The following is a 27,329-nucleotide window of genomic DNA, read 5'->3' on the forward strand; positions in this document are numbered from 1 at the left end:
ATGGAGACGGCTATGTGTGTTTGTTCCCCTTGCTGCACGTGGCAGAGGTGCTGTCCTCGCTTATGCTCCTGTCTGTGCTGCAAGTTCCTCTTCACCTCCGAGCGGAACTGCACCTGCTTCCCCTGCCCGTACAAGGACGAGCGGAACTGCCAGTGCTGCCACTGCACCTGCGCCGAGAACCCCAACTGCCATTGGTGCTGCTGCTCCTGGGCCAATGACCCCAACTGTAAGTGCTGCTGCACGGCCAGCAGCAACATCCAGTGCTATTACTATGAGAGCCGCTGCTGCCGCAATGTCACCATCACGTTCCGCAAGGGCCGCCTCAGGAGCGTCCGAATCTCGTAAGTGTAGGGCACCCAATGTGGGCCACCCTGGCTCAGGACACTGGGGACACCCCCTGGCTGTGGAGTCCACAGGGCAGGTTGGTCATTCCACCCTGAGTCCATTTCTCTATCTGGAAAAGGGAGGCCAGGAATTTATAGCAATTAAGTGTGTCCTAAATAGTTCTTAACCACGTATTGACCTGAGTTCCAAATCCATGGTCCACTGCCGTGTGACTGAGCACTGTGTTCTCCTGAGTGTCACTCTCTCCCCTTGCAAGACAGTAATAGCTAGTCCTCAGTGCTGAAGCGACTCACCAGGCCTGGCCTGTGTGACCCCATGGGACTCTCATTCTGTGCCCACCCTACCAATGAGGAAAGTGAGTCTCTTGTAGGCGAAGTTGCCAGGATCATACAGCCAGTCAGATGCACCCAGGGTCTGAACCCAGAGTCCATGTGTTCTCAATTTTAAACGTTCTGCTGCAAAAGGGAGAGAATAATACCTGCAATGAATCAGTGGGTATGAGGATTAATGTGTGTGTTTTGTAATGTTATGTGACATAAAAATGTAAATTGCTCTTTCTCTTCCTCCTCTGAACTCTTGATATCTGCAACACTTACTGGCAAAGTGGTGGTCGCTTCCACAGGCCACTGTTGACCCCACCGCCTACAAAAGGGCCCCAGGTAACTGTGCGTTCCTGACAGCTTTCTCTTTGTTCCCATCCAGCGGCCATGGCCCTGAGGGTTTCAATCACTCTTTGGGGGCATTAAGCCTCTGTATCAGTCATCAAATATATTTCCTCTTGCTCTGACCAAACCACTCTTTTTATGTTACACATGAGGGGACCTGGAGTAGTAGAGATGGACTTCTTAGAGGAGGAAAGATCAAAGCTCAGCACTATTACAGGACTTGGAGAGGCAGGTTTGAAGCCTTACAAGGTCAGAAAAGCAATTCTGTGAGCAAAGGTTGGGTGAATTTGGGGGACGAGTATGATCCACTTTGCAGTTAGCCACTTAGTAGATGCTTAATAAACGTTATTCTTTGCTCGTGGACCTCTCATGGTCCTTGCATGAGTAGAGAGCCCAGAGGTTCTGGCTGGAGAAGCTCTAAGGTGCAGTGTCCACACTTCTCTCTCCTTGCTGCCCCATTTTCTATGCACCAGCCAGGAGGGTCCCCGAGCCCATTTCAACAGATAAGGGATGACATTGGTGTTCTGGTAAGATGCCTTAGGTCAGTAGCTCCCAAACTTTGCTTTGTATTGGAATCACCTGGGAATCTTTAAAAAATAGTGATGCCTGGCCCCCCTCTCCAGACATTTTGATTTAATTGGTCTGTAGTACCACCTGGGCATCAGAATTTTAAAAACTTGCACCCCACCCCCAGTGATTCTAAAATACAGAATGGTTTGAATGGTGCAAGGAGGGAAGTCAGGAGACTTGCCAGGCATTACAGTGAGAACCCAGGAGCAAGGAGAACAAGCATGGATTTGGGAGAGGGCGAAAGCCATGCAGAGGGGAAGAGGCTAGATGTCTCAGCAAGAAGGCAAGACTGCTGGGCTAGATGATGGTGCTGGCATGGGATGCAGCCAGTGAGCCTTTCAGAAGATGGTGAAAGATGTTATTGCAAGTGTCAGGATGTTGGCTCTGGGTTCACGGAGGTTCACCTTCCATCTGGCCTCTTTCCTGGTTTCTGAACCATGGCCGCTCCTGTTCCTCACTGCTGCTTACTGCTCAGCGTCTTGCTCATCTTGTCCCACTGTGGTTCATTCAGCACTCTCTGCCTTACTCACCTCTTCTTCTCACTTCTTTTCACCTCCACCCCAGCTCTCTGAGCCATTGACACCTGTGTCTTAGCTCTTCTCTCTCTCTTTTCCCCCAACACCACCTTCCCTCCCTTCTTTTTTCTGATATCTCATGCTGCCTGCCTCTATACCTGATTCTCAGAGTCCCACCTCATCAAACCAGCAAGGCCCATCCAGCCAACACATGCACAATGGGTCTGTTCCTCCACGTGACCCCTTCCAGACTCAGGCTGGAGGCTAGGAAGGTAGAGAGGGAACATGCCTGGAGCCCAGGATCCACATCCTAAGGGATAAGCTTCCCAGGTGCCTGGGTCTCCAGAAGGGGCTCCCTCTGTCACCACAGGGCCACTCATTCCAGTATACTTGGGTAGCACCTTCTACTGTCTGGGCTCTGAACATAGGTCTCTGGGCAGGAGAGTGAGGAAGGAGATAGCAGCATATAAGGACCACCAAGGCAAAAGAAGAAGAGAACACATTTACAATGTCAATATCAACACCCAAACATCATTAATGTGAGTAGAGCAAAAGAAATAGGAACAGCTACAAATTCCATACCTGGTGACACCTCCATCCCCATAGTTAATTCACTTATTTTCATAAACTGCTTTTTCCCCAGTTTGCACTTGAATTTTACAAGTATGCTTTTACTTTGTCTATAGTTCTACAATACATGTAATCAGTCTCAGATATTAGACAAATCACACACACACACAAACCATGCCAACACACACTTTTCATGGTCTTGACCATTGCTTTGCTTTGCTGTGGACATTAGCTGGCTAGTAGCAGAGGGTAGTGATTACAGTGGCCACATTTATGGAATGCTTCCTAGGTACCAGTGGTTAAGCACTCATCATGGATTATCTCAGGTAGATTTTGTAAAATCCTCATGAAAGAAGTAGCATTGTGAGCCTTGATTTACAGATGAGGAAACTGAAAATGAGGGAACAACCCTCAAAGGTGCAACCCTGCAGTGGTACATTCCATCATGTGCAGTCAAAGGTTTAAGGGCCCAGATCCTTAACTCTTAATTTTCTGGTGGTGAGACATCTGGGTTTCAGGCTTGGCTCAGGCACTGACCTCCTGGTGTCCTGGGAAGGACACGTTACCCATTGTCCCCAGTGTTCCATCTTTCACTAATAGAAATACTGATGCCAATATCCTCCAGGCAAAACCCATCAAGAACACACCTGTAGTTGGATAAGATTGGATGCTTTGCCTCATTACAACAAGTGGAGACACACACATAGTTAAGTGTGAGGTGTCTCAATAAGAAGGCATCAATAAGTTATTATAGGATTTAGGTTCTTGTTAGGTGAGGATGCAGGGATAAATCTGCGATTGGATACCTTAATAAATCTAGTCTAGAAGTAGGGAGGAACAGAGGGGGCCTAAGGTCACAGTTGGTGAAAACGCAGCAGTCACTCTCATTAAACAGGAGAGGGGATGTTTGGTCATTTATGCGCTGTGGACAATGCTCTTGCTCTCATCCAAGTTCAAAGATGCAATGGTCTTGTTTCTGCTTTGCTTCATCAGTCCCAGAATGGCCTTGCCTGGTATTGGTGTTCTGGGTTATTGTTATGGTCAACAGAACACCAAGGCCAGACGGTTAGTGCCAGGCCAGTCTCAGCTGCTTTTCTCTTGCTCAAAAATAACAAGCACTTAGTTTCAGAGATTCTCTACCACCTTACAGGTATTAAATTCAATTGTGACCCTCTCAAGAAACCCCAAGTGGGTTCTAACTTTATAATGAGGAAACAGGCAAAGAGAGGGTCATTAACTTCTCTGAGGTCACCCAGCCTAAAGATAGTGGAGGAAGGTTTGGAACCAGGCACCCTGGTACTGAATCCACACTCCTGGCCATCCCACAGGCCTGCTCTCAGTGGCCTTCTGCCGTTTTCCTAGGCAGGGAAATGGATCAAGTTCTAGAGGACCCTGCTCTTGAAGCCCGACCTGTGTTTGCTTTTCCTTTCAGCTCCAAAACTGCCCTGCGCATAGGAAGCAGCGATACCCAGGTGGATGAGGTGAAGTTAATGCCAACGAGCAGCCACCTCGTGGGCCACCTCTCCTGCCCCATGTGCAGCCGGCTGCGCCTGCATTCGTTTATGCTGCCCTGCAACCACAGCCTATGCGAGAAGTGCCTGCGGCGGCTGCAGAAGCACGCAGAGGTCACCGAGAACTTCTTCATCCTCATCTGCCCAGTATGCAGCCGCTCCCACTGCATGCCCTACAGCCACAAGATGCAGCTTCCCGAGAACTACCTGCGCGGGCGCCTCACCAAGCGCTACATGCAGCAGCACGGCTACCTCAAGTGGCGCTTCGACCGCTCCACCGGGCCCATGCTCTGCCAGGTCTGCCGCAACCGCCGCGTTGCCTACAAGCGCTGCGTCACCTGTCGCCTCAACTTGTGCAACGAATGCCTCAAGACCTTCCACTCGGACGTGGCCATGCAGGACCACGTCTTCGTGGACACCAGCACCGAGGACCAGGACGAGAAGATCTGCATCCACCACCCCTCCAGCCGCATCATAGAGTACTGCCGCGACGACAACCAGCTGCTCTGCAACTTCTGCAAGACCGCATTACACAACGGCCATGACACTGTCAGTCTCATTGACGCCTGCTCCGAGAGGTCCGCTGCACTCTTCAGCGCCATTGCCAAGTTCAAAGCAGGTCTGGTTCCCTCTGTCCCCTCCAGAATAGCACTGAGCTAAGCTGCAAGTCATCGGCCTGGTGTCGGTACCTGGCAGCTACCACCAGCCAGTGAATCTTCCTGTGCCTTAGTTTTCTCATCTATAAAATGGGGATAAATAATAGTAACTCCCTCACTGCGTGATTGTGGGGATTAAATGAGTTATTCTATGTGAAGCATGCAAAAAACAATTAAATAAAAAAGTGGTCTGATATGAACAAAGTCCATAAGGATTCTGTAGTCCTACTTATAACCTCCATGACCTTGGGCCCCATTTTCCCCTTTGAAAAATGAAAAGTCTGACCCTACAGTCCCCTGAAGTTCTGTGAGCCTTTCTAAGGTGTTTGGTCACGACAGTCAGATTTCAGCAGTACTTTCCCAATTTGCAGGGGGAAAGAATTAAGTCAGTGTTGAGAATTATCTCAGTTTAAAATTTTCCCTGATGGATTTTCCCTGAAGCTTGCAAACAGCAAAGTAAATGAATCAGTGGTAAACACATAACAGGGAAGTTCAGAAATGGTCAAAAACATATTGGTCAACAGCATGGCTGTCTTCTGCATGCCTGCTCAAGGTTATTTTATACTGGCTACATGTAACGTGGTTCTGGTTTCTATAAGAGAAACTGACTCCAGTTTCCACAATGGAACCCAGCACAACAATATTTATGGGGTTCAGCAACCAGCCCTGTGATTTCTGGGTGTGCATTCACCTGATGAGACATGAGGATCTCAGGAATCCTTTTAGGGCCCTTTTCCCCTGGGAATATCTCCATTGTTAAAGACCTACTTTACCCGGTCCTTTTGGAAAAATTATGTCTACTCTTCTCAACGATCCTACAGTACAAGCATTAAAATTCCCTCCATGGATAAGACAAGTGGAGTTCCAAGGAGTAATTGGCAAAGGCAGCTAGTTACTGGCAGACCCACCCTGACCTCAACGGCAGGGCTGGATTCTCTGGAGCCTCAGCATGGGGAAGGGGCTGCCTCCTGCGGCTGCTATAACAACCACAGAAAGGCTAAACATTGAACACAGGAGAATCCCAGGACAGTTTTCTGAGAGTCCACAGCATCTGACAGTCAGACAGTGAAGTTCAGTTCAGGGAAAGAGGGCTCCAGTAACCATTCCAGAGAGGGGGCAGGGGTCACCTTCATGACATATCCATTGAGATACAGGAAAAGAATTTAGCCTGTCCATCCCTGCTAAGGAAAAAAAAAATTAACCAGCATTCAAACTTCTTAAGAACTCAGTTCGCTTTCTGGGGAGGTGCCATAAATATGCATTTTAAACAGATCTCTGGGTAATTCAAAAGCAGGCAATCTAAGAACACTAGTGGAAAGACTCTGGGCCTCAGAGAGAAGTCGTGTGTTCAGAGCTGCGGGGTCTACCGCACTACACATCAGCACTTCCTGGGGAGCCCTACTAACCAGCACCAGCGGCTCCTGGGAGTTCATGAGACACGCAGAACCGCAGGCTCCACCTAATCCAGGCAAATGGGAATCTGCGTTTTTAAAAGGATCCCCACAAGATTCCCTAGATTAGTTCTGAACCTAGCTGCAAATTTCCTCACCTGAATTCCTGAGCCCCAGCTCAGGCCAATCCAAAATCTCAGCAGGTGAGGGCACAAGAAGAGGGTTTTTAAAGTTCCCCAGGTGATTCTGGTACTCACAGAGGGCTGAGAACCACAGCTGGATCAATGAAAAATATAGGCTTTGGTATGAGGAAAAAATTAGGGACAGGCCCTGGTTTCTCCCATTTACCTGCTGTGTGACACTGCACAGCCACTTAACCTCTCTGAACCTTAGTATCCTCATCTATAAATGGGGACAATCTCTTCCTCATAGAAAGATATGTGTAATATATAATAATATATATGAATATGATCCATAATATGTATAACATATGGATCTGGTCCATATATGTGTTTGATAAATAATAGCTACACTTAGGTATTTTGCCTGAAAGAGACTTTGATTTGACTTTGCTCTAAGACAGCTCTTGCAAAGTGGTCATATTTGTAAAGAAGAGGGGTGCTTCTGGCCTCCTCCTTCCCCTACTCCTGGGTCTGCCTCTTTTCCCTCATCTAGGAAATTGTTTGCCTATCTCTTAGAACTTTCTGTACTTAAGCTTAACTAATCCCTAATAAACCAAGAAATATCCTATCCAAGTATCTTTGATGGTGAGTAACTATTGAATAGTCAAGGAAATTAATGCATAAAGTGGAATTTCAGCTGTCATAATTCACAGTAGTGCTTACCTTTGGGGAGGGCAGGGGTCACTTCTCAGCCCCACTGCAACCACATCCTGACAGTTTCCTGTTGGCCTTCATCTGCATTGCCTCCTCACCCCTTCTGGGTCTGTGTGTGGGAAAAGGTGGGCAAAGAAAATAGGGACTTTAGAAAGTAGGCCAGGGAGTAACACTGCTGATGTGCACTCCAAAGACATTAGAAAACAGGACAGAGTAGCTTTCACTCAACACACAACTTTCAAGCACCTCTACACATCCTGGGCATAGTGGTAACCAAGATAACCGTGGTCCCTGTCACCAGGGTCTCACAGAACCCTAGGGTTTCTCTTACTCAAACGCATATCTTTGTTAGAATGACCACCACCCACAAAGGCCCAGCTCACCATGGGCCCAGGACTATGTTAAGAACCAAGTGCAGAGAAGACTCAATCACTCCCACTACTGAGTAAAACTGGGAGCAGATTGTTGCTCATCAATTCTCAGCAGAGTTGGCCTTCATGGACCTTATTTTGGAATAGGCCACATGTCTTCAAATCACTACCTAATGCCTAAACCCCTGGGAAGCCAACAAAGGTGCCCATTTCACAGACAGAGATGTGCCACATGCTCCCCTATGATAGTGTCCTCTCCTCTGTGCTATAGTATCATTGGGTTTGTGAGTGCCCTGGACCTCAGTGCCCTCTCATGTTTATATCTGTAATCCCAGTGCCTCAAAAACCAGGTGCCATGGAACGGGTGTCCAATCAGTGTTTGTTAAATGACTAAGTGAACTTAAAATCCAAATACCATGTGAGAGGATGCAGGATGAATTGGGTTCTCCTTGAAGTATAATAGCAGACCCTTTAGTTAAAGGAAGTTGGGGGAAAGTGAGAGAGGGGGCCCAGCTGAACCTGAGAGAGTAGAGTCCCCAGTAGAGAAGAAGAGGCATGTGAAAGAGTAACCCTACTCTCTAGAGCTGGGTTTTCGGTAAATGAGGCATGGCAACATTTAGAAGTAGTCATCAGAAATCTAGTTCTTTCTCCTACCCCTGTAAAAGCTTAGCTTTCACACAGGGAAAACCAGTCCTTTTATGATATCACATCTTCTCAGGTCCAATTTGCTGACAAGTGCATCTGATGAAAATTAATATCAAGGATGGCCTTGAACTTCCAACTTCAGACCCAAGGTCACAGAGATTATTGTTACAAGATAGACGTGTGCCAGGGAAGAATGGCTGTTATATCTGAGGGAAATGTTAGAAAAGGAGGAAGATAGGAGTGTAATGAAGGAGGCCAAGTGCATTTCATAAATCATTTTATAAAATGAACTCTAGCGTGTTTCAGCCCAGCTACTAGTCCCTTCCCTCCCTCTCCACCCATTTCCTTGGAGTCCAAAGTAATTTGCTCCAGTTTACTACTGTCTTTGATATCTGGCAAGAGGAAAACGTTAACTGAAGTAACTAACTCGGTTGTTTTTCAGTCCGATATGAAATTGATAATGACCTAATGGAATTCAACATTTTAAAAAGCAGCTTTAAAGCTGACAAGGAGGTGAAGCGAAAAGAGATCAGAAATGGGTTCCTCAAGCTGCGCAGCATTCTGCAGGAAAAAGAGAAATTGATCATGGAGCAGATCGAGAATCTGGAAGTGTCCAGGCAGAAGGAGATTGAAAGATATGTGAACATTACAACCGTGAAAGTAAACGAAATGGATGGCCTGATCGCCTACTCCAAGGAAGCACTAAAGGAGACGGGCCAAGTGGCATTCCTGCAGTCTGCCAAGATTCTGGCAGAACAGATCGAGGATGGCATCCAGAGCACCTACCGGCCTGACCCACAGCTCCGGCTACACTCCTTGCACTGCATGCCCTTGGACTTTGCTGAGCTCTCCAGTGCCATCCATGAGCTCTTCCCCATGGGACCCAAGAAGGTTTGTTCCTCAGGGGACTCCCTGCCCTCCCCCTATCCCACACACTCTGAAATGATGATTGCCAGGAAGGTCACTTTCAGCACCCACAGCTTTGGCAACCAGCAGATATACCAGCGGAGCTCCTCCATGTTGTCCTTCAACACCACTGGGGGAGAGAGGGCTAAGGGGGGTCTAGAGGCCTGTGGGCGAGCCCAGTCCACTGCACCTGCCAAAACCACAGACGGCCTCTACACCTACTGGAGTGCAGGGCCAGAAAACCAGTCTGCACAGACCAGCAGCAGCTTTCACAACTGGTACTCATTCAATGATGGCTCTGTGAAGATCCCGGGCCCAATTGTTATCTACCAGACTCTGGTATACCCAAGAGCTGCTAAGGTAAGAAAAAGGCCCTGGGCCCTGTGGGGAAGGTGAGAGGGTGTGGGGTATGAAAGGGAGGCAGGTGGTCAGAAAAGATTTCACTGACTGCTTTGACCTCTAGGGTCTGGTCACTCAGGTTGGCTCTTCTCGACTCTTTATGGTCAGCCCATTCAAAAGATATACTTTGCTGAAATCTAAGTGAAACTGGAAAAGCCAGCATTCATGCTGCCTGTCACATACCAGACCCAATAAGCAGAGACAGGGATTGAATCATTATGGGTGCTTTATTCAGATGGCCAGCGATCTGAGAAGACAGTGGGTTCATACACTAACAAACTATCTTACATTTCCTTCCAAGCCAGCTTTTTTTATGACAGAGAACAAAGTGCAACGAGAGATTTTGAAATTCAGGGAAAATTAGATTTAAAAACTGTAGCATTCTTGGTCTGGACAGTTAGTTGTCCCCCAGGCAGTGGTCTTCAGCTCTGCCCCAGGAGGTTGGCTATTCTCCCAGGTGTGGCCAGCCATACCTGCAGTTCCTGCAACAATAGCTTTAACATATGCATTACCTACTAGGCTTATTAACTATTTACTAAAAATTTCCAACTCTTGAGTCCCCTATCATAAGGAGTCCAAGACTGAATTAAATCAAACAATGTACTTAACCCATAGTCAGAAATACATCTGAAAACCCCAAACCCACTTCAAAGGTAGTTTCTCTACTGAAAAAGAACCCAATATGAGAACCAACATAATTTGAAAAGACTTCTTGAAAAGTGTAATATTTCCCAGAGGAAGGCCTGCAATAGTAGAGAAACCCAGAAATGGGATTAGAAATGCAGGTTCCATTGTCCATCAGCTATGATTCCTTTAAACTGCTACCATTCCTAAAGAAAATATTCAGACTCTCCCTGATCTGGAAAGGTTGGAAGGTTAATCCCCAATGGTATTCTAATTCTTATCTCCTAAGATTCAACTTTTTGGGGGAAATGGGGGATAGATCTCTCATAGATCTCTGCAACTACCATTACCTGGCTTCTGGGTCATGACCTCTTTTTGATGCCCTTGGTCTAACACAGACAAAAAAGCCTTTTCTTTAACAATCCTCTCAAATCCAGCTGAATCTCCAGTGAACTGTTTGTAGAATACTCTATTAAAGTTCAGGGAAGAAAAAAAGATTAACATGTCACTGGATATTTTATTTTATTTTTATTTTTTGACATGTTCCATCATTTTATTTTCTAAAATTATTTTATTGTTGTACAAATACAGTTGTCTGCATTCACCCCCATCAGTTCCCCACCAACACCCCAGCCATCCCTCCCTCCCTCCCTTGCTTCTACTCCCCCTTAGTTTTGCCCATGGGTCCTCTATAGTTGTTCCTGAAAACCCTTCTCCCCTCCCCCTCCATTATCCCTTCTCATCTCCCCTCTGGTTACAGATTGTTCTTAATTTCTTTCTTTTCCTTTCTTTTTTTTTTTAATGGACAGGGCTCTTTTTAAAACATTTTTTTCAAGATTTTATTTATCCATTTTTAGAGAGGGAATGGAGGGAGAAAGAGAGAGAGAGAAACATCAATGTGCAGTTGCTGGGGGTCATGGCCTGCAACTCAGGCATGTACCCTGACTAGGAATCGAACCTGCAAAACTTTGGTTTGCAGCCTGTGCTCAATCCACTGAGCTATGGCAGCCAGGGTTAGATTATTCTTCTTAATTTCAATGTCTCTGGTTATATTTTGCTTGCTTGTTTGTTTTGTTGATTAGGTTCCACTTAAAGGTGAGATCATATGGCATTTTTCCCTCACTGCCTGGCTTATTTCAATTAGCGTCATGCTTTCCAGTCCTATCCATGCTGTCGCAAAGGGTAGGAGATCCTTCTTTCTTTCTGCTGCGTAGTATTCCATTGTGTAAATGTATCATCGTTTTTTTTATCCATTCATTTACTGATGGGCACCTAGGTTGCTTTGAAGACCCTTTGTACCAAGGGTCTTCAAACAAGAAAATGACAGCCAGGCACAAACCAGACTTTACTTTTCCATTCTCTTGAAACATTAAAATCTATGTTTTGGACTCTATAATTGACATTAAGAAGGATCTTATGTTACAACATAGAGTGTACCCTCCCATGGGCCTTCAGACACTGAGTCTGCAGGTGCCTTGATCTTGGACTTCCAGCCTCCAGAACTGTGAGAAATACATGTCTGTTCTTTATTTTTTAAAAAGAAGAAGAAGGTCCATAAAGAGAGACCCAGAAAGTCACTTCATAATACTCAAGGGAAGAATCCATCAAGAAGACATAAATATTGTAAATATATATGCACCCAACATAGGAGCACCCAAATACATAAAGAAAATCTTAGAGGACTTCAAGAAAGATATGGACAGCAACACAATTATAATGGGAGATTTTAACACCCCACTATCAAAAATGGACAGATCTTCCAAACAAAATATAAACAAAGATATTGTGGCATTGAACAATACCCTTGATGAAATGGGCTTTACTGATATATACAGAGCTCTCCATCCAAAAGAAGCTAAATATACATTCTTTTCAAATGTACACGGAATATTCTCAAAGATAGACCACATGATAGGACACAAAACAAGCCTCAAGAATTTCAAGAAAATTGAAATCCTACCAAGCATTTTCTCAGACCACAAGGGACTGAAGCTAGAAACCAACCCCAGGGAAAAAAAACAAAAACACTCAAAATCATGGAGATTAAATAGCATGCTATTAAAGAAGGAATGGGTCAAGAATGATATTAGGGAAGAAATCAAAAGGTTTCTGGAAACAAATGAAAACGAACTCACAACAACCCAAAACTTATGGGACACAGCCAAGGCAGTCCTGAGAGGGAAGTTCATAGCGATACAGGCCCACCTAAAAAGGTTAGAAACATTCCAAACAAACAACCTAACCCTACATCTACAAGAACTCGAGGAACAACAACAAAGGCAGCCCAGAGCAAGCAGAAGGAAGGAAATAACCAAGATCAGAGCAGAATTAAATGACATAGAGACTAAAAGCACAATTCTAAGGATCAATGAATCCAAGAGCTGGTTCTTTGAAAAGATAAACAAAATCGACAAGCCTTTAAGCAGACTCATCAAGAAAAAAGAGAAGACCCAAATAAACACAATCAGAAATGAAAGAGGAGAGATTACAACAGATACCACAGAAATACAAAGGATTGTAAGAAATTACTACAAAGAACTGTATGCCAAGAAATTTGAAAACCTAGGTGAAATGGACAAATTTCTAGAAAAATACAATCTTCCAAAACTCAATGAAAAAGAAGCAGAAAGCCTGAACAGACCAATAACAACAAAAGAAATTGAAGCGGTAATAAAAAAACTCCCAACACACAAAAGCCCTGGGCCAGATGGTTTCACAGGAGAATTCTACAAAGCATTTAAGGAAGAGCTAAACCCTATCCTTCACAGATGATTCCAAAAAATCCAAAAAGATAGGGGTCTCCCAAACTCTTTTTATGAGGCCAACATCATCCTAATTCCAAAACCAGATAAAGACACAACAAAGAAAGAACACTTCAGGCCAATATCACTGATGAACATTGACGCTAAAATCCTCAAAAAAATACTGGCAAACCGCATCCCACAATACATTAAAAAGATCATACACCATGACCAAGTGGGATTCATTCCAAGGATGCAAGGATGCTTCAATATTCGCAAGTCAGTAAATGTAATACATCACATAAACAAAAGCAAAGACAAAAACCACATGATCATATCAATAGATGCAGAAAAAAGCATTTGATAAGGTACAGCACCCATTCATGATAAAAACACTCAGCAAAGTGGGAATAGAGGGAGCATTCCTCAACATAATAAAGGCCATATATGAGAGACCTACAGCCAACATCATACTCAATGGGCAAAAAATAAAATCTTTTCCACTAAGATCAAGAACAAGACAAGGCTGTCCACTTTCACCACTTCTATTCAGTATAGTACTGGAAGTTTTAATCACAGCAATCAGACAAGAAAAAGAAATAAAAGGCATCCAAATAGAAAAGGAGGAAACAAAACTGTCACTGTTTGCAGATGACATGATAGTATACATAGAAAATCCTATAGATTCTACCAAAAAACTGCTTGACCTAATAAATGAATTTGGCAAATCAGCAGGATACAAAGTCAATATCCAGAAATCACAGGCATTTCTGTACACCAACAATGAAACAGCAGAAGCAGAGATCAAGGAAAAAATCCCATTTGAAATAGCAAAAAAGAAAAATAAAATATCTAGGAATAAACCTAACCAAAGAGGTAAAAGACCTGTATTCAGAAAACTATATAACACTCAGGAAAGAAATCAAGGAAGACAGAAACAAATGGAAACAGATACCGTGTTCATGGATTGGAAGAATTAATATCATCAAAATGTCCATACTACCCAAAGCAATTTACACATTCAATACAATTCCTATTAAAGTACCAATGGCATATTTCACAGACATAGAACAAACACTTCAAAAATTTATATGGAATTATAAATGACCCCAAATAGCTGCTGCAATTTTGAGAAAGAAGAGTAAAGTAGGAGGGATCACAATACCCGACACTAAACTATCCTACAAGGCCACTGTAATCAAAACAGCCTGGTACTGGCATAAAAACAGGCACATAGACCAATGGAACAGAACAGAGAGCCCAGAAATAAACCCAAGTCTCTATGGTCAATTAATATTTGACAAAGGAGGCAGCAACATAAAATGGAGTAAAAATAGCCTCTTCAACAAATGGTGTTGGGAGAACTGGACAGCCACGTGCAAAAAAATGAAACTTGAGCACCAACTTACACCATATACAAAAATAAATTCAAGGTGGATAAAAGACTTAAATATAAAACGTGACACCATTAAAGTCCTAGAGGAGAACGTAGGTAGGAAAATCTCAGATATTTCACGCAGAAACTTTTTTACTGACTTGTCCCCTAGAGCAAGGGACATAAAGGAAAGAATAAACAAATGGGACCTCATCAAAATTAAAAGCTTCTGCACAGCTAAAGAAAACAGTATCAAAATTAAAAGAGAACCAACTGTATGGGAAAACATATTTGCCAGTGATACCTCAGACAAGGGTTTAATCTCCAAAATATATAAAGAACTTACAAGACTGCACTCTAAGAAGACAAGGAATCCAATTAAAAAGTGGGCAAAGGACTTGAACAGAAACTTCTCCAAGGAGGACATACAGAAAATCCAAAGACACATGAAACGATGTTCAATATCGCTAGCTATCAGAGAGATGCAAATTAAAACCACCATGAGATACCACTTCACACCAGACAGAATGGCCATCATAAACAAAGCAACAAACAACAAGTGTTGCAGAGGTTGTGGAGAAAAGGGATCCCTAGTGCACTGTTGGTGGGACTGCAGACTGGTACAACACTATGGAAAGCAGTATGGAACTTCCTCAGAAAACTAAAAATGGATCTGCCTTTTGACCCTGCAATTCCACTGCTGGGACTCTATCCTAAAGCACCAATTCAAAAGAACCTATGCATCCCAATGTTCATAGCAGCACAATTTACAATAGCTAGATGCTGGAAGCAACCAAGATGCCCATCAGTAAATGAATGGATCAAAAAACTATGGTACATTTACACAATGGAATTTTATGCAGGAGAAAGAAAGAAGGGGCTCCTACTCTTTGCAACAGCGTGGATGGAGCTGGAAAACATTATGCTAAGTGAAACAAGCCAGGCAGAGAAAGACAAATACCATATGATCTCACCTTTAACAGGAACCTAAATAACAAAACAAAGAAACAAGCAAAATATAATCAAAGACACTGAAATAGAGGTCAGGCTGACAGTGACCACAGGGGAGAGTAGAGGGAATTTCAGGGGACAGTGGGAAGGGTTCACGGGAACAAACTTAAAGGACACATGGTCAAAAACTAAGGGGAGGGTGGTAATGGGAGGGAAGTGGGGAGGGGTGAGAGGGAGGGCTGGATTGGGAATAAAAAGGAGAAAACCGTATTTGAACAATGATTAAAATAAAAAAAGAAGAAGAATTAGAAATTAATTTTATAAACATTATGGTATTTAAATATATTAAAATTGGAATAAAGCATGCAATATCTATTTCAAAATGCAATTATTATAAAATATTTATAAAGCAAAGCACCTCTGCCCATCATATAAGAGATGAACACAACTGAGCTGCTGAACCTACGTTTCCAGATGATGCTAGATCAGTAAAGCCTGCAGGGTATGTGGCATTAGCTCTGAGGTGACATCAGGTCTCCTCTCTATACAACTCAGACCTGCTGGGAGGTTGGCAGGATCTTGCTCTAGAAGGGAAGGAGTGTGACGCCTGCTCTGTGTTTGGGCTTGGAGAGCAGTCATCCCATGCCAACTATTAGTGGTCCCTGGGTGAGGTCAAGAAAGGAGCCTACACAGGAAAACCTAGTCGAGTCCCAGGCTGTCAAGAGAGGATGCCTAACCTTACTTCCAGACAGTGGTGTTTGATGTAAAAATACCTTTGATCTCTATTTTGGCATCATGGAATGGAATTCATACAGATGTCATAGTGCTCAGTAATGCAGAAGATGACATCTAAATTGTCATATCTCAAACAGATTTTTGGCATAGAAAATATTCTTAAAATTGGAGTTATAACTTGTCAATATATATTTTAAAAATCCTAAAAAGTTTTTATAAAAACTCAACTTTATTTCTAGAACCCCTCCCAAAGAAATGATTAAAACTTCAGATGAAGATTCATGCCCTAAAGTGTTTACTGCACCATTATTTATTAAAGAACAAAATTGGAAACAACCTAAATGTTCAATTACAGAAGGATTAAATCATTTGTGGGGCAGTTATTAGGTTGGTGCTTTACTGAATTTTTAATGATGTAGGGAAATATACAATATATAATAAGTGATATAGAGCAGGAATCAAAGCAAGGTAATCCAAGTCACAAGTATTTCTGTCTTTGTATATATCAAAGTGGGAAAGAAATAATAATTATATTAAATAAACACAATTTGAATACAGAAAGAGAAAAGAAATAATAATTAATTATTAACTGAGTTGTGTGATTGTAAGTGATATTTATTTTCTTCTGTTATACTTTCTCTGTATTTTCTAAGTATTTCATAGTGAGTATGTTTATTTTGATAAGCAAAAAAAATTTTATTGTCACATAAATTAATAAAAAGTTTTTAAAGCAAGGAAAAAACCCCAAAAGTTCAGAGACACAGAAAACAGGATGGTGATTCCCAGAGGAAAGGGGGGTGGGGAGGTAGAAGAGGGTAAAGGGGGAGTAAATGGTGATGGAAAGTTCACTTGGGGTGGCAAACACATAATACAATATACAGACCATGTATTATAGAATTGTACACTTGAGACCTATATAATTTTATTAACCAATGTCACTCCAATAAATTCAATAAAAAATTTAAAAAGAGAAAGAGAGACTGCAGAGAACTCTCTTGACCCTCCTGCCATGTGAGGACACAGCGAGAGAAAGGATGTCTGTGAACCTGGAGACAGGCCCTCACCAGACACCGAGTCTGCAGGCGCCTTGACCTTGGACCTCCAGCCTCCAGAACTGTGAGAAAGACATGTCTGTTCTTTCTTGAAAAAAAAAATAAAAGAATAATTATACATTAATTTTATAAACACTGTCACATTTAAATTTACTAAAATGGGAATAAAGCATGTAGTATCTATTTAAAATACAATTGTTATAAAATATTTGTATGCCAGGCACAATCTGCTAATGGTTACTTGTTAATATATCTCCTCCTAAGAATTGAGACTGCATGCTTTAAGTGTGAACATATATTCTCTATTACTTGAATAAGTCATTTCTCCTCCCTGGAACTGTATTTTCTTATATATAAAATAGAGGGTTGGAATATACATACTTTTCATCTTCTAGGATTCTGTGGTTACATTATTGGGATTTGCTAAATGTAACCTTTCTGAGCCTCAGCTGTAAAATGGGATAATAAAATTTCCTTTCCAGGGGTTGTGAAGACTAAATGAGTTAAGTGTGTCTGACATGCACTCTGATGCATGTAAGAGTTTAATAATTGGTAGTTACTTTGGTTAATGGTGTTAGGAGGACAGTGGTTACCTCCTTGAGGACTGACAGTCACAGAACTCAGAAGAGCATCTTCCTGTTCTCAAAACACATTGCAAGCACCTTGTCAGGCCTCATCACACAGCCTTTCATCACTGCTGCATGAGGTCTAATTCAACATCTTCAGCAGGCAGAGGGGGTGGGGTCAGCTCAACTGCCCCCTGCAGATAGTCAATGGCACAAATCTCTATGGGAAAGAAAGCTGAAAGGTGTGTGCTGGGATCACACCCACATGTTCATTGCTTCATAGGTTTACTGGACGTGCCCCACAGAAGATGTGGACTCATTTGAGATGGAATTTTATGAACTCATTACTTCCCCTCCCAACAACGTGCGGACAGAGCTCTGTGGACAAATTCGGGACATAATGCAGCAGAGTCTGGAGCTACACAACCTGACCCCAAACACCGAGTATCTGTTTAAAGTCAGAGCCGTCAACGATAATGGTCCCGGGCAATGGAGCGACGTCTGCAAGGTACCGTGCACATTAGTTTCAGATTTCCTTTGACAGCTCTCGACTCAGGTCTGTTAGGATGATCCTGATTCCACAGAATGCACCATGCATGTGACTGCCCCTCTAGTCCCAGAAAGCTTGTTATCTCAGGGCCAAAGAGAAGGTTACTGATGATCAACTTTGCAAATGTGTCCTAAGAATTATCCAGTTCAATTCAAAGAAACATGTGCTAGGATGTAGAGAATCAGAAGAACATAAGACATAATCTTTATCTTCAGGGAGCTCAGGGTCTAGTAAACAATATTGTGGCACGAGAAGGACCACAAAAAAAGGGTTATGAGTTAGCTCCGGTGGTGACTCAAAGCAAGGACTGAGTGCTAAGATTTAACGAATACAAAGGCAGGATGCCCAATTAAATGTGAAACTTGGGCAAACAACAAATACCTTTTTGTGTGTAAGTATGTCCCATGCAATATTGGGGATACAGTTATGCTAAAAAAAATTCACTTGTTTATCTGCAAGCCACTGAACAGATCAGGATGGACTCCAAAAAGACAGGGTGCAAGATTATTGCTGTCTTCTTTGTAATGCAAGGCTGATTCTTCTATATACCCCCAGGGGACATACAGTTGTGTGTGTGTGTGTGTGTGTGTGTGTGTGTGTGTGTGTGTGTGAGATTTTATTGATATTCACAGGAGAAACGGAAGAAAAATGCCAAGACTATTCAGAGTTATCTCACTATACAACAGTGATGGTATTCTTTGGAGTCAGAATAGATTGTGCTTTAATCAAGAATTCTTTAGAAAAAAAAAGAATAAGTCCATCCATTTCAGCTTTTGTAAAAGGAAATTTACATAGATACAGAGAGCATTTTGAGAGTTGCCAGAGGGGAGGAGGGTTGAGGGGCTGGAGGGATTGAGAAGGACAGATTGGTAGTTATAAAATAGTCATGGGAATATAGTCAATAATATTGTAATAACTATGTATGTTGCCAGGTGGGTACTTGAATTATCTGGAGGATCACTTTGTAAATTATATACTTGTCTAACCACTATATTGTACACATGGAACTAATATAATACTGAATATCAATTGTAGTTGAAAAATAAATTTTTTTAAAAGGGAAATTTATGGCACACAGAGAAGGGAGTCTCATGAGATCACTTTCATCCAGGATATGCATCTGATCTGATACCCAAGGGAACTGGAAAATCATTACCTCTCTTCGTCTCAATCTCTCTCTCTGTCTCTAGTGATACTCCCTTTGTGTCTGGTGAAATGATTGCAGAAGAGACTCTGGGGATCAGATGGGTCACTACCTCTAGTGACACAGGGAAGCAGGAGGTAGAGTGGGCCCAGGGTTATGCTGTTGCTCAGTCTCCCAGTGGCCAGCCTCCTGGGGGTGGGCGCTCTCCACTCCATCCTGATTGCCAGCTCCCAGGGTCCTGTTCTGCTTCCTGAGCCCAAGATGCACCTGCACTTCCTCTTTCTGCCCCAGGGCCAGACACTCACAGGGGGAGGAAGTGGGATGGGGACATCAGCCCGGCCGTTCCTCCTGCCTTACCCCGGCCAGTGCCCCAGTCAGTCAGTTGTCCCAGAGTCCTTCTTGTTGCTGTTCTTCCTCCCAGGTCCTGGGACACCCACAGCTGCTACCGTGTTTTGCAGCATGTGCTTCTGACTACGAATGTTTCCTTCAATCTAACACCGTCTGCCTTCTCACTTAAAAAAAAATTCCTCTGAAATGCCTTGCCCATGAAGAGCACCCAATGGTGTCACTAATTTTTCTTCAATGTTCTCTCCCGTCATTTTTAAATGCAGGGACAGGGAGAGAGCTGGAAGACTGGAGTATGTCAGCTCTAAGCAGATGTTTTGTCTCCCCTCTTACACCCTAACTCTTTGAGAACAAAATTCACGTCTAATTCGTCTTTCTTTGTCCTACAGCGCTTACCACAGACTGTGCCCATAGCAGGTTCTCGATGGTTATTGAGTGAATACGTGAGTGAAACTGTGACCAAACAAATGAATATACAAATGAATGTCTAAATTAAAGAGTAAAAAAATAAATTGATAGACAAAATTAATAATTACAAAGTAGCAAAAGCTGCCTGAAAGCTCTTGAGTGTCTTAGCCATCAGTCAAGAATAATGTTCCCCCTGAAATGGGGTTTAAGCCATTAATCTGCACTCCCTGCCTGGAAATGAAACTCACTGAGTCCCTTTGTTTTTCAACACAATTTCTAAATGAGCAAAGCACTAATTAATGAGGGGATTTTGGAAGCTCCGTTTTTATCAGAGTCACAGAGCTACCATATAGATTTTTCCGTCAGAAGTCATTCTTTCTCCCTGTCTGCGGCTGCATTAGCATTCCAGGGGAAGCGCGGTTTCCTTACCATTTGTCATGATTAGCATAAGTAAAGCCTTCCATAGAAAATGAAAATAAGATGGTGTGTTTGAATGACATTTATAAAGTTTCATAAAAGTAATGACTTCAGCTCTTTCCTATAAAATCAAAATATTTTTCCTTGGCATCGGGTTTGTGCAGGTATCCCTGAAAGGTTTCGTTTAAAATGATTTAACGAGGCAGCAGGATCATTTCTTCTCCAAAATGCAATGTTTCCATCATATGGGCTTTTGTAAAGGAAGTAAAATAGTACCTTTCGTATATGGTTTAGTATAGTCTGGGGCTTGCTGATTTTTTTAAAGGAATTTTATTTGAGGTTTAGTACATGAAGCATGAACATTAACTTGAACACTTTTTAAAGGCCCCATTTATTGAAGGCCAGCTCTGTGTCAGACACTGTATATTAATTGTCACTCTCATCTCAACTACGTGGTGGGCAGGGAGTTATCTGCCTTCACTTGACAGGTGAAGAAACTGAGGCAGTTAAAGAAAACGTGTCTGGCCTCATGTACTCAAAGCAGTTGAGTGGGAAGCCAGGTCTCATCCAAGACGGGAGCTCTTTGTCCCCCAGCAGGACAGGCTCAGCCCTGGGGACCTGACACCTCACTCTGGGAGAATGTTGTTGAAGCCAACAGTAGTGAGAGCCAGACCAGTTTTTCTGAGAAGCAAGATCATGCATTAGAAAGAACACTGGCCTTGGGCTGGTGTACCTGGGTCCAAGCCCCAAAGCCACCAGGCTGCGAGATCTGTGAGGACAGACACTGTGTTGGCCTTACTCCCCTGTCTCGGCCACAGCCCCCAGCTCAGAGCTTTTAACATCCAAGATCCTGCTTGATATTTTTGAAGGAATGGAGAAATTTGTTTGTAGGCAAGTCCTGTAAGCTTTGGCCTCAGTTCCCCCTCCTGTTCCTCCTCTCATCTTCAGTGTACCTGCTCACCACCATCCCCATTTCTGAAAATAGTCTCCTTACCTGGATTGCCCCCCTCTGACTTCAAATCCCAGCTAACCTCCAAGAAGCATCCCCCACAACAAAAGCAACTTTCTGTCTGCACACTGATTTTCTATTGCTGCTGTAAGAAGTTAGTGGCTTAAACAACACAGATGCACTTATTGGACAATTCTAGAGATCAGAAATCCAAACTGGGTCTCACTGGGTAAAGTCAAAGTGTCAGCATAGCTGTGTTCCTTCTGGAGGCTATAAGAGAAAATTCATATTCTTGCCTTTTCCAGTTTCTAGCAACCTCTCACATTCCTTGGTGTGTGGCCCCTTCCTCCATGTTCAAAGCTAGCACCATTAGGCTGAGTCCTTCTCATGCTGCCACCTCTGGTTCCCTCTGCCACACTCGGCCACTTCGAAAGACTCTTGTGGTTACATTGGACCCACCTGGTGATTCAGGATAATCTCCCTATCGTGAGGCCAGCTGACTAACAACTTCACTCCCCTTTGCCATGTAACTTAACATACTCACATGTTCCTGGGAGTGGGGCATGGACATCTGTAGGGGACATTATTGTGTCTACCACAACCTGCTAGTCAGATGACCCCAGGTACATGAATGAGACTTGGAGGTAAAAATTCAGGCCCAACAATAGTCACAAACTGATACTGTTCTGGGTCCTTCCCTGCAGCTCTTGAGGAAATGCAGCATCCCTGACCCCACCCATGCTCTGAAATCCCTTTCCTGTCTGCACTGGAGTCCCCCCAGCCCCCACCTCATGTCTGACACGGGCTTAGCAGGCAGTCTTGCAGGCAACCCTGGGTCTCTGCCATGCTGCCCCTTTGTGCTCACGCTGTGAGCAGGATGGAACTGCGGCTGTGGATCAAGTTGCCCAGCCCCGCGGGGCATCTCATGTTGCTTTCACGAAATCCCCGATCTGGTTTGTTCTCTGTCCCTGCTGCAGAGCCTCCACCTACGTTGAGTCACACATCTTAGGGATTGGGGTTGGGGGACAATCTGCATGACCAGTGCTGTTTCACACTCAGAATGGCTGCCCCAAACCTGTCCCCGACCACAGGATCCTTGATCCTTCATGTGAATGGAATGCTATTGGGATTGCCCTGCAGATGGGCTTGAACCCTGGAGTGAGTAGAGTTTAGGCTCCAGTTAGACCTATTATTTTTAACCTTATACAGAAGGTTGAATTAACCACACACCTCAGTTCATGGTCCATTATCAACATAGGCTTGTACAAGGCCTTTTTGTGTTTATGTATTTATTCCCTTTCATGGACATTCCTCTCTGGACATCCATTCTAATATTTCTTTAAAAGGTTTTATTTATTTATCTTTAGAGAGGGAAGGGAGGGAGATAGAGAGAAAGAGAGAAACATCAATGTGCGGTTGCTGGGGGTCATGGCCTGCAACCCAGGCATGTACCCTGACTAGGAATCGAACCTGCAACACTCATTCTAATATGTTTTATGTGTATCTTGTTGCTTTCATGTGTTCTTACATGATGCGTATTGTTTTGTGTGTTATTAACGTACACAAAAGTGTTATGTTACGTATCTTGCTTTGCTTACCTTCCTTCCCCTAAACCCTTTGTGTTTACGATCCATTCACGTTGTTATGCACATTTACTCCCTTACTGCAGTGATTTCCAACTGGTGTGTCACACGAATTTTTAAAGCATGCACTCTCTGACTATTTAGTCAGGAGCACTGACAGCCAACACAACAATAGCCGTTCAGTGTGAATGAATTAAAATTATACCTATTTTTTGTCAGATTGGCCAAAAATATATTTTTTGGTGTGCTGCAGAATTTTAGAATTAGTCTATATGTACCATGAGGTGAGAAAGGTTGAAAGCCACTGCCTTACTCTAGTGCTGCCTCGCCCTCCACCATGTGCCCTGCTCACCACATTCGACCTGTCTATCAGCCACAATGCATGCCCATGACTTTCGATACGGCTGTGGTGTGCAGCCTCTCTCATGACACCCTGTGGGTGGCACAGGGATGTTAGTCTGCTAGGGCCGCCTGTATCAAAATGCTACAGACTGGGTGGCTTAAACAACAAACTTACTTTCTCTCAGTGCTGGAAGCTAGACATCCAAAATCAAAGTGCGGGCAGGCCTGGTTTCTTCTGAGGGCCCTCCCCTTGGCTCCCAGACATTTGTCCTCCCTGTGTCCTCGCTCAGCCTTTACTCGATGCACGTGTCCCTCTGGTGGGTCTCTGTGTGCTTGAGTGTTCTCTTCTTGTTAGGATGCTAGTCAGGGTGGATTAAGGCCCACGATAACAAGCTCCTTTTAACTTAATCACCTCTTTAAAGGCCCTATCTCCAAATACAGTCACATTTTGGGGTGAAAGGGGTACCCCACCATACTTCAACATATGAGCTTTGGGAGGACACACTCAACCCTTACCAGTATCTACCATGAGTGCAATTGCTGCGCCTTGGAGTGTGCGCCTACTTGATGTGACCACATGCACGCACACTTCCGTGAGGAATGAGTGAGGGCTCGTATGTTCTAAGCCCCCACCTGCCTTTGGTATGATCCAACTTTCTACTGTTTTGCTAGCCCAATAGGTATAAAGTCCTATTTCTGTGGAGCTTTAAATTTCGTTTGATATACTTGTCCATTTTCAGGATGCCCACTTCTGTAATTAGACTGCTAATGTCCTTTGCCCATTTCGCAGTTGCATTTTTTCCTAGGTGATTGGCAGGAAGTCTTTATTTAGCCTAGATAATGATTTTAGACATTGCTAATATCTTCTCCATTCTGACATTTGTCTTTAACTTTGTTCATGAAACAGCAAAAATCTTCAATTTTGATGTGATTAAAGTCATCATTTTTTCCCTTATGGTTTGACCTTTTAAAGTTTTGTTTAAAAAGTCCTTCCATAGGTTTAGATCACAAAGATAATCACCCACATATTCTTTTATTAACTTTGGAGTGTCACCTTTCAAACTTAGAACTTTAATCCATCCACATTCTACCTTTGTAAGCAGTACTGAGTTGGGATACACTCTTTGGGGCATCTAGTAAGCCAGTTTTCCCAATATCATCTTCTCTAAGCAATATCTTCTCCATTAGTACACAATGCATGTGCGACTTTGATGTTAGATTAAATAGCCATATATGGGCATGTGTCTGAGTTCTGTACTGTATCCCATTGGTCTGTTTGTTCTTGTGTGAATACCACACTAGTTTTATTGTTCCTTAACTTAGCTTTGTACTACGTCTTGATGATCTGCTAAAGTCTCTCTATTATCCTTCTTTCTTTTTTTAAGGTTTATTTAGTTAATCATAAAACTGTATTCCGTCATATAAATTTTGGAGTAAGTAAATTGAATTACAAAAAAAAATTCCAGGTAGAATTTGATTAGGAAGGCATTGAGTTTCTCAATTAATCTGAAGACAATTGATATTTCTGAAAAAAGTCTGAATACGTATTCAGATCCTCTTCTATGTGTATGATCTATCACTCTTTTCTTTGGGGAAGGTTTTTTTAATTTCTCAAATACAGTTTACACTCAATGTTATTTTGTATTAGCTTCAGGTGTACAGCATAGCGGTTAGACAATTAGGTACTTTACAAGGTGATCACCCTGATATGGAAATAGTTTAAATAATAGCTTTAGATAGAATGTGCTTTTAAAATATTCCCCTCATAAGTTATCCTGAATTCACATCTCCTTTTCTTTATTGTATTTTCCCATTAGCGTTTAGTCCCCTTGCATTCCCCTCTCCACAGCAATGGCCACCCTGTGGTCCACGCCCATGAGACCTTTATCCTTTCGGTTCAACCCCCCTATCCCCACTTTCAGTCACCCCCCCCCCCCACACACACACACACCTCAGCTGCCAGCCTGCTCTCTGTGGGTCTAACTCTGTTGTGCTTGTTAGTTCAGTTTGTTCATTAGATTCCACAGTAAGTGAAATCATATGGTATCGATCTTTCTCTGACTGACTTATTTCACTTAGCATAATGTTCTCTAGGACAAGGTAAGAAGCTTTTGCTTTTTTTATATTTTCTAGAACAAATCTTTTTGAAAAGTTTGGTAAAATTCATTTGGAAAACTTTCTGAGCATTTTGGGCAAGAAAGGAGATGTCAACTATTATTTCAACTTCTTTTTGGCATCTCAAGTTCCGGTCTGTGATTCTTCTGCACGGTTTCATCCGGCCCCCTTGTTCCTAGACACACCTCACCCCCACTGCCCCATTCACACATCGCCCACAGGCGTGCTCTCCGGAGACCCTGGCTCTTCGTGAGGCACAACTCAAACCCTTTCTTTTTTATGAGCAATTCCCACCCCTCACAACACTTACCCCTTCCTCATTGTCCCCTGAGAGCTTTGTATGTCCATCCTACATTATTTGTATTACTTTTGTCAGGTTATCTCTGTGTGTTCTCTCCATTTTTATCTGGCAAGGGGCAATCCAATGTCATGCACGAAGGCCCTGTCTTCTCTAAAACTGAAAATAAATTGTGTAAAACTAGAGAACAGAATGGTAATAAGTGTCTTTTTTTGCCCTTTCCCTTTGAATAGAAACACAAAATGTTAGATGCTGTGTGTATAGAGACATCGTACTTTGTACAGCCATTGCTCTTTGCCATGCAAACCACACCCCACCCATCTGTCCCATGAGTCCCGGCCCATCTAGACAGAGCCCCTGGATCCAGTGCGCTGTCTCTCATCCTGGGATCTCAGCCTCGCTCCCTAAATGCCGCTTCAGTAGGTGTGCACTGGGAAGAAAGGGAATGTGAGGAAATCCACCACTGTGAGGGTAAACCATGGAGATCCTCACTTCGGCTGGGTAGGTTGGACTCTTCTGGGGTCCAGATGCCCAGTGCAGTCTGCCTTGTATAGGTATCACTGACAATTCACTGCAATCAAAGAGAATATGAAACGTCAAAGAGAACCAATTGGCAGATTGACAAATTATGGTTCTACTCACTTTTCATCTACTTCTCTAAGAAACTTCTCTTTACTGTGACCAATGTGGGAATGACAAAGATGAAGGGTTGTCATTTCCCCACACCCTAATCACAGTGCTCATGGTCTGGCAGGAGAGTCGAGCACAGTTGCTAAAATTACAAATGGCAACAGCTGTGACAGCAGTGATTTGCTGGGTCTGGGAGGACCCAGGGGGCTGACCTGGTCTGTGAAATCCCAGTCCCACCACACATTAGCTGTGGGACTTCAGAAAAGCTACCCAATCCTTCTGAGCCTCCATTTCTTCATCTATAAAATGGGGTAAGTGGCACCTGCCTCACGGGGTTGCCAGGAGTTGTTGATGAGGTGATGAGCACAGTAGCTGGCACACAGCAGGGGCCCAGCTCCGGGCAGCTGCTGTTTCCCTCGGGGCTGGTGCCATGGCTCTCTGCTTCTGATTGCAGGTGTTAACACCAGATGGGCACGGGAAGAACCGAGCCAAGTGGGGCCTGCTGAAGAATATCCAATCTGCCCTTCAGAAGCGCTTCTGAGCCCTCCCCCCACAGAGCAGGCAGCAACCTCAGAGACCCACCACAGAGCAGACACATGTATACACGCACATACGTATATGTATTTTCTCATCACATTCTTCGATGAGGTTGCAGACGATGTTCCTAGGACCTCTGAGCTGTTTCAGCAGGAGTCTTCTAAGAGCTAATAAAAGGAAATGCCCGATGTCATGGCTTGCTGTCTGCTCATTACTATGAAACTAAGATACAAAATAGTCAGCAAGTGTCCAAGTCTCCATTGGTTCAGCTCTACCCATGGGCTCAGAATTGAGTACGTGGCACCACCAGGTTGCAAGGCGGTGAAGGGGGCGCTTTTCACAGTCAGGGCTGTGCATTCGAAGCGTTAGTCTAACCAGTTTTTGGTGTTTGGACAAGTCACTGATTGGTAGGGAGCTCATTACCTCACCTTGCAGTCCTTTTCAATATTAAGCATGCTACATCGTTAGAAGGGTTTTCTGAATTATTGGGCCTGAACTTGCCTTCCCATAAGTTTAACCCCATGATCTGAGGTCTGCCTCTGAGCCATAAGGGCTGATAATGCTTCCTTTCCTCCCACTCTACCCTT

At 43.5% G+C, this 27,329-nt stretch overlaps 1 protein-coding gene across 1 annotated transcript; it reads left to right on the forward strand.

The window, feature by feature from the left end:
- On the forward strand, positions 1–26,746 carry TRIM42 (tripartite motif containing 42). The gene is made up of 5 exons (XM_045857443.1): positions 1–341; positions 4,098–4,795; positions 8,518–9,341; positions 17,708–17,932; positions 26,660–26,746. Exons 1-5 carry the CDS (start codon positions 1–3, stop codon positions 26,744–26,746), a joined length of 2,175 nt encoding a protein of 724 aa, XP_045713399.1.
- Positions 26,747–27,329: the final 583 nt, after the last annotated feature.

Source organism: Phyllostomus hastatus, unplaced genomic scaffold (genome assembly GCF_019186645.2).
Source record: "Phyllostomus hastatus isolate PE091 unplaced genomic scaffold, TTU_PhHast_1.1 phas_scaffold_129, whole genome shotgun sequence".
In the NCBI taxonomy this organism is placed as follows: domain Eukaryota; kingdom Metazoa; phylum Chordata; class Mammalia; order Chiroptera; family Phyllostomidae; genus Phyllostomus; species Phyllostomus hastatus.

Bases quoted from the DNA above. Each gene is read 5' to 3' on its own strand.
- TRIM42 (XM_045857443.1), top strand. From the start codon at position 1: ATGGAGACGGCTATGTGTGTTTGTTCCCCTTGCTGCACGTGGCAGAGG. The intron at 4,796-8,517 runs GTCTGGTTCCCT...GTTGTTTTTCAG, and splicing joins CATTGCCAAGTTCAAAGCAG to TCCGATATGAAATTGATAAT. The intron at 17,933-26,659 runs GTACCGTGCACA...TTCTGATTGCAG, and splicing joins AATGGAGCGACGTCTGCAAG to GTGTTAACACCAGATGGGCA.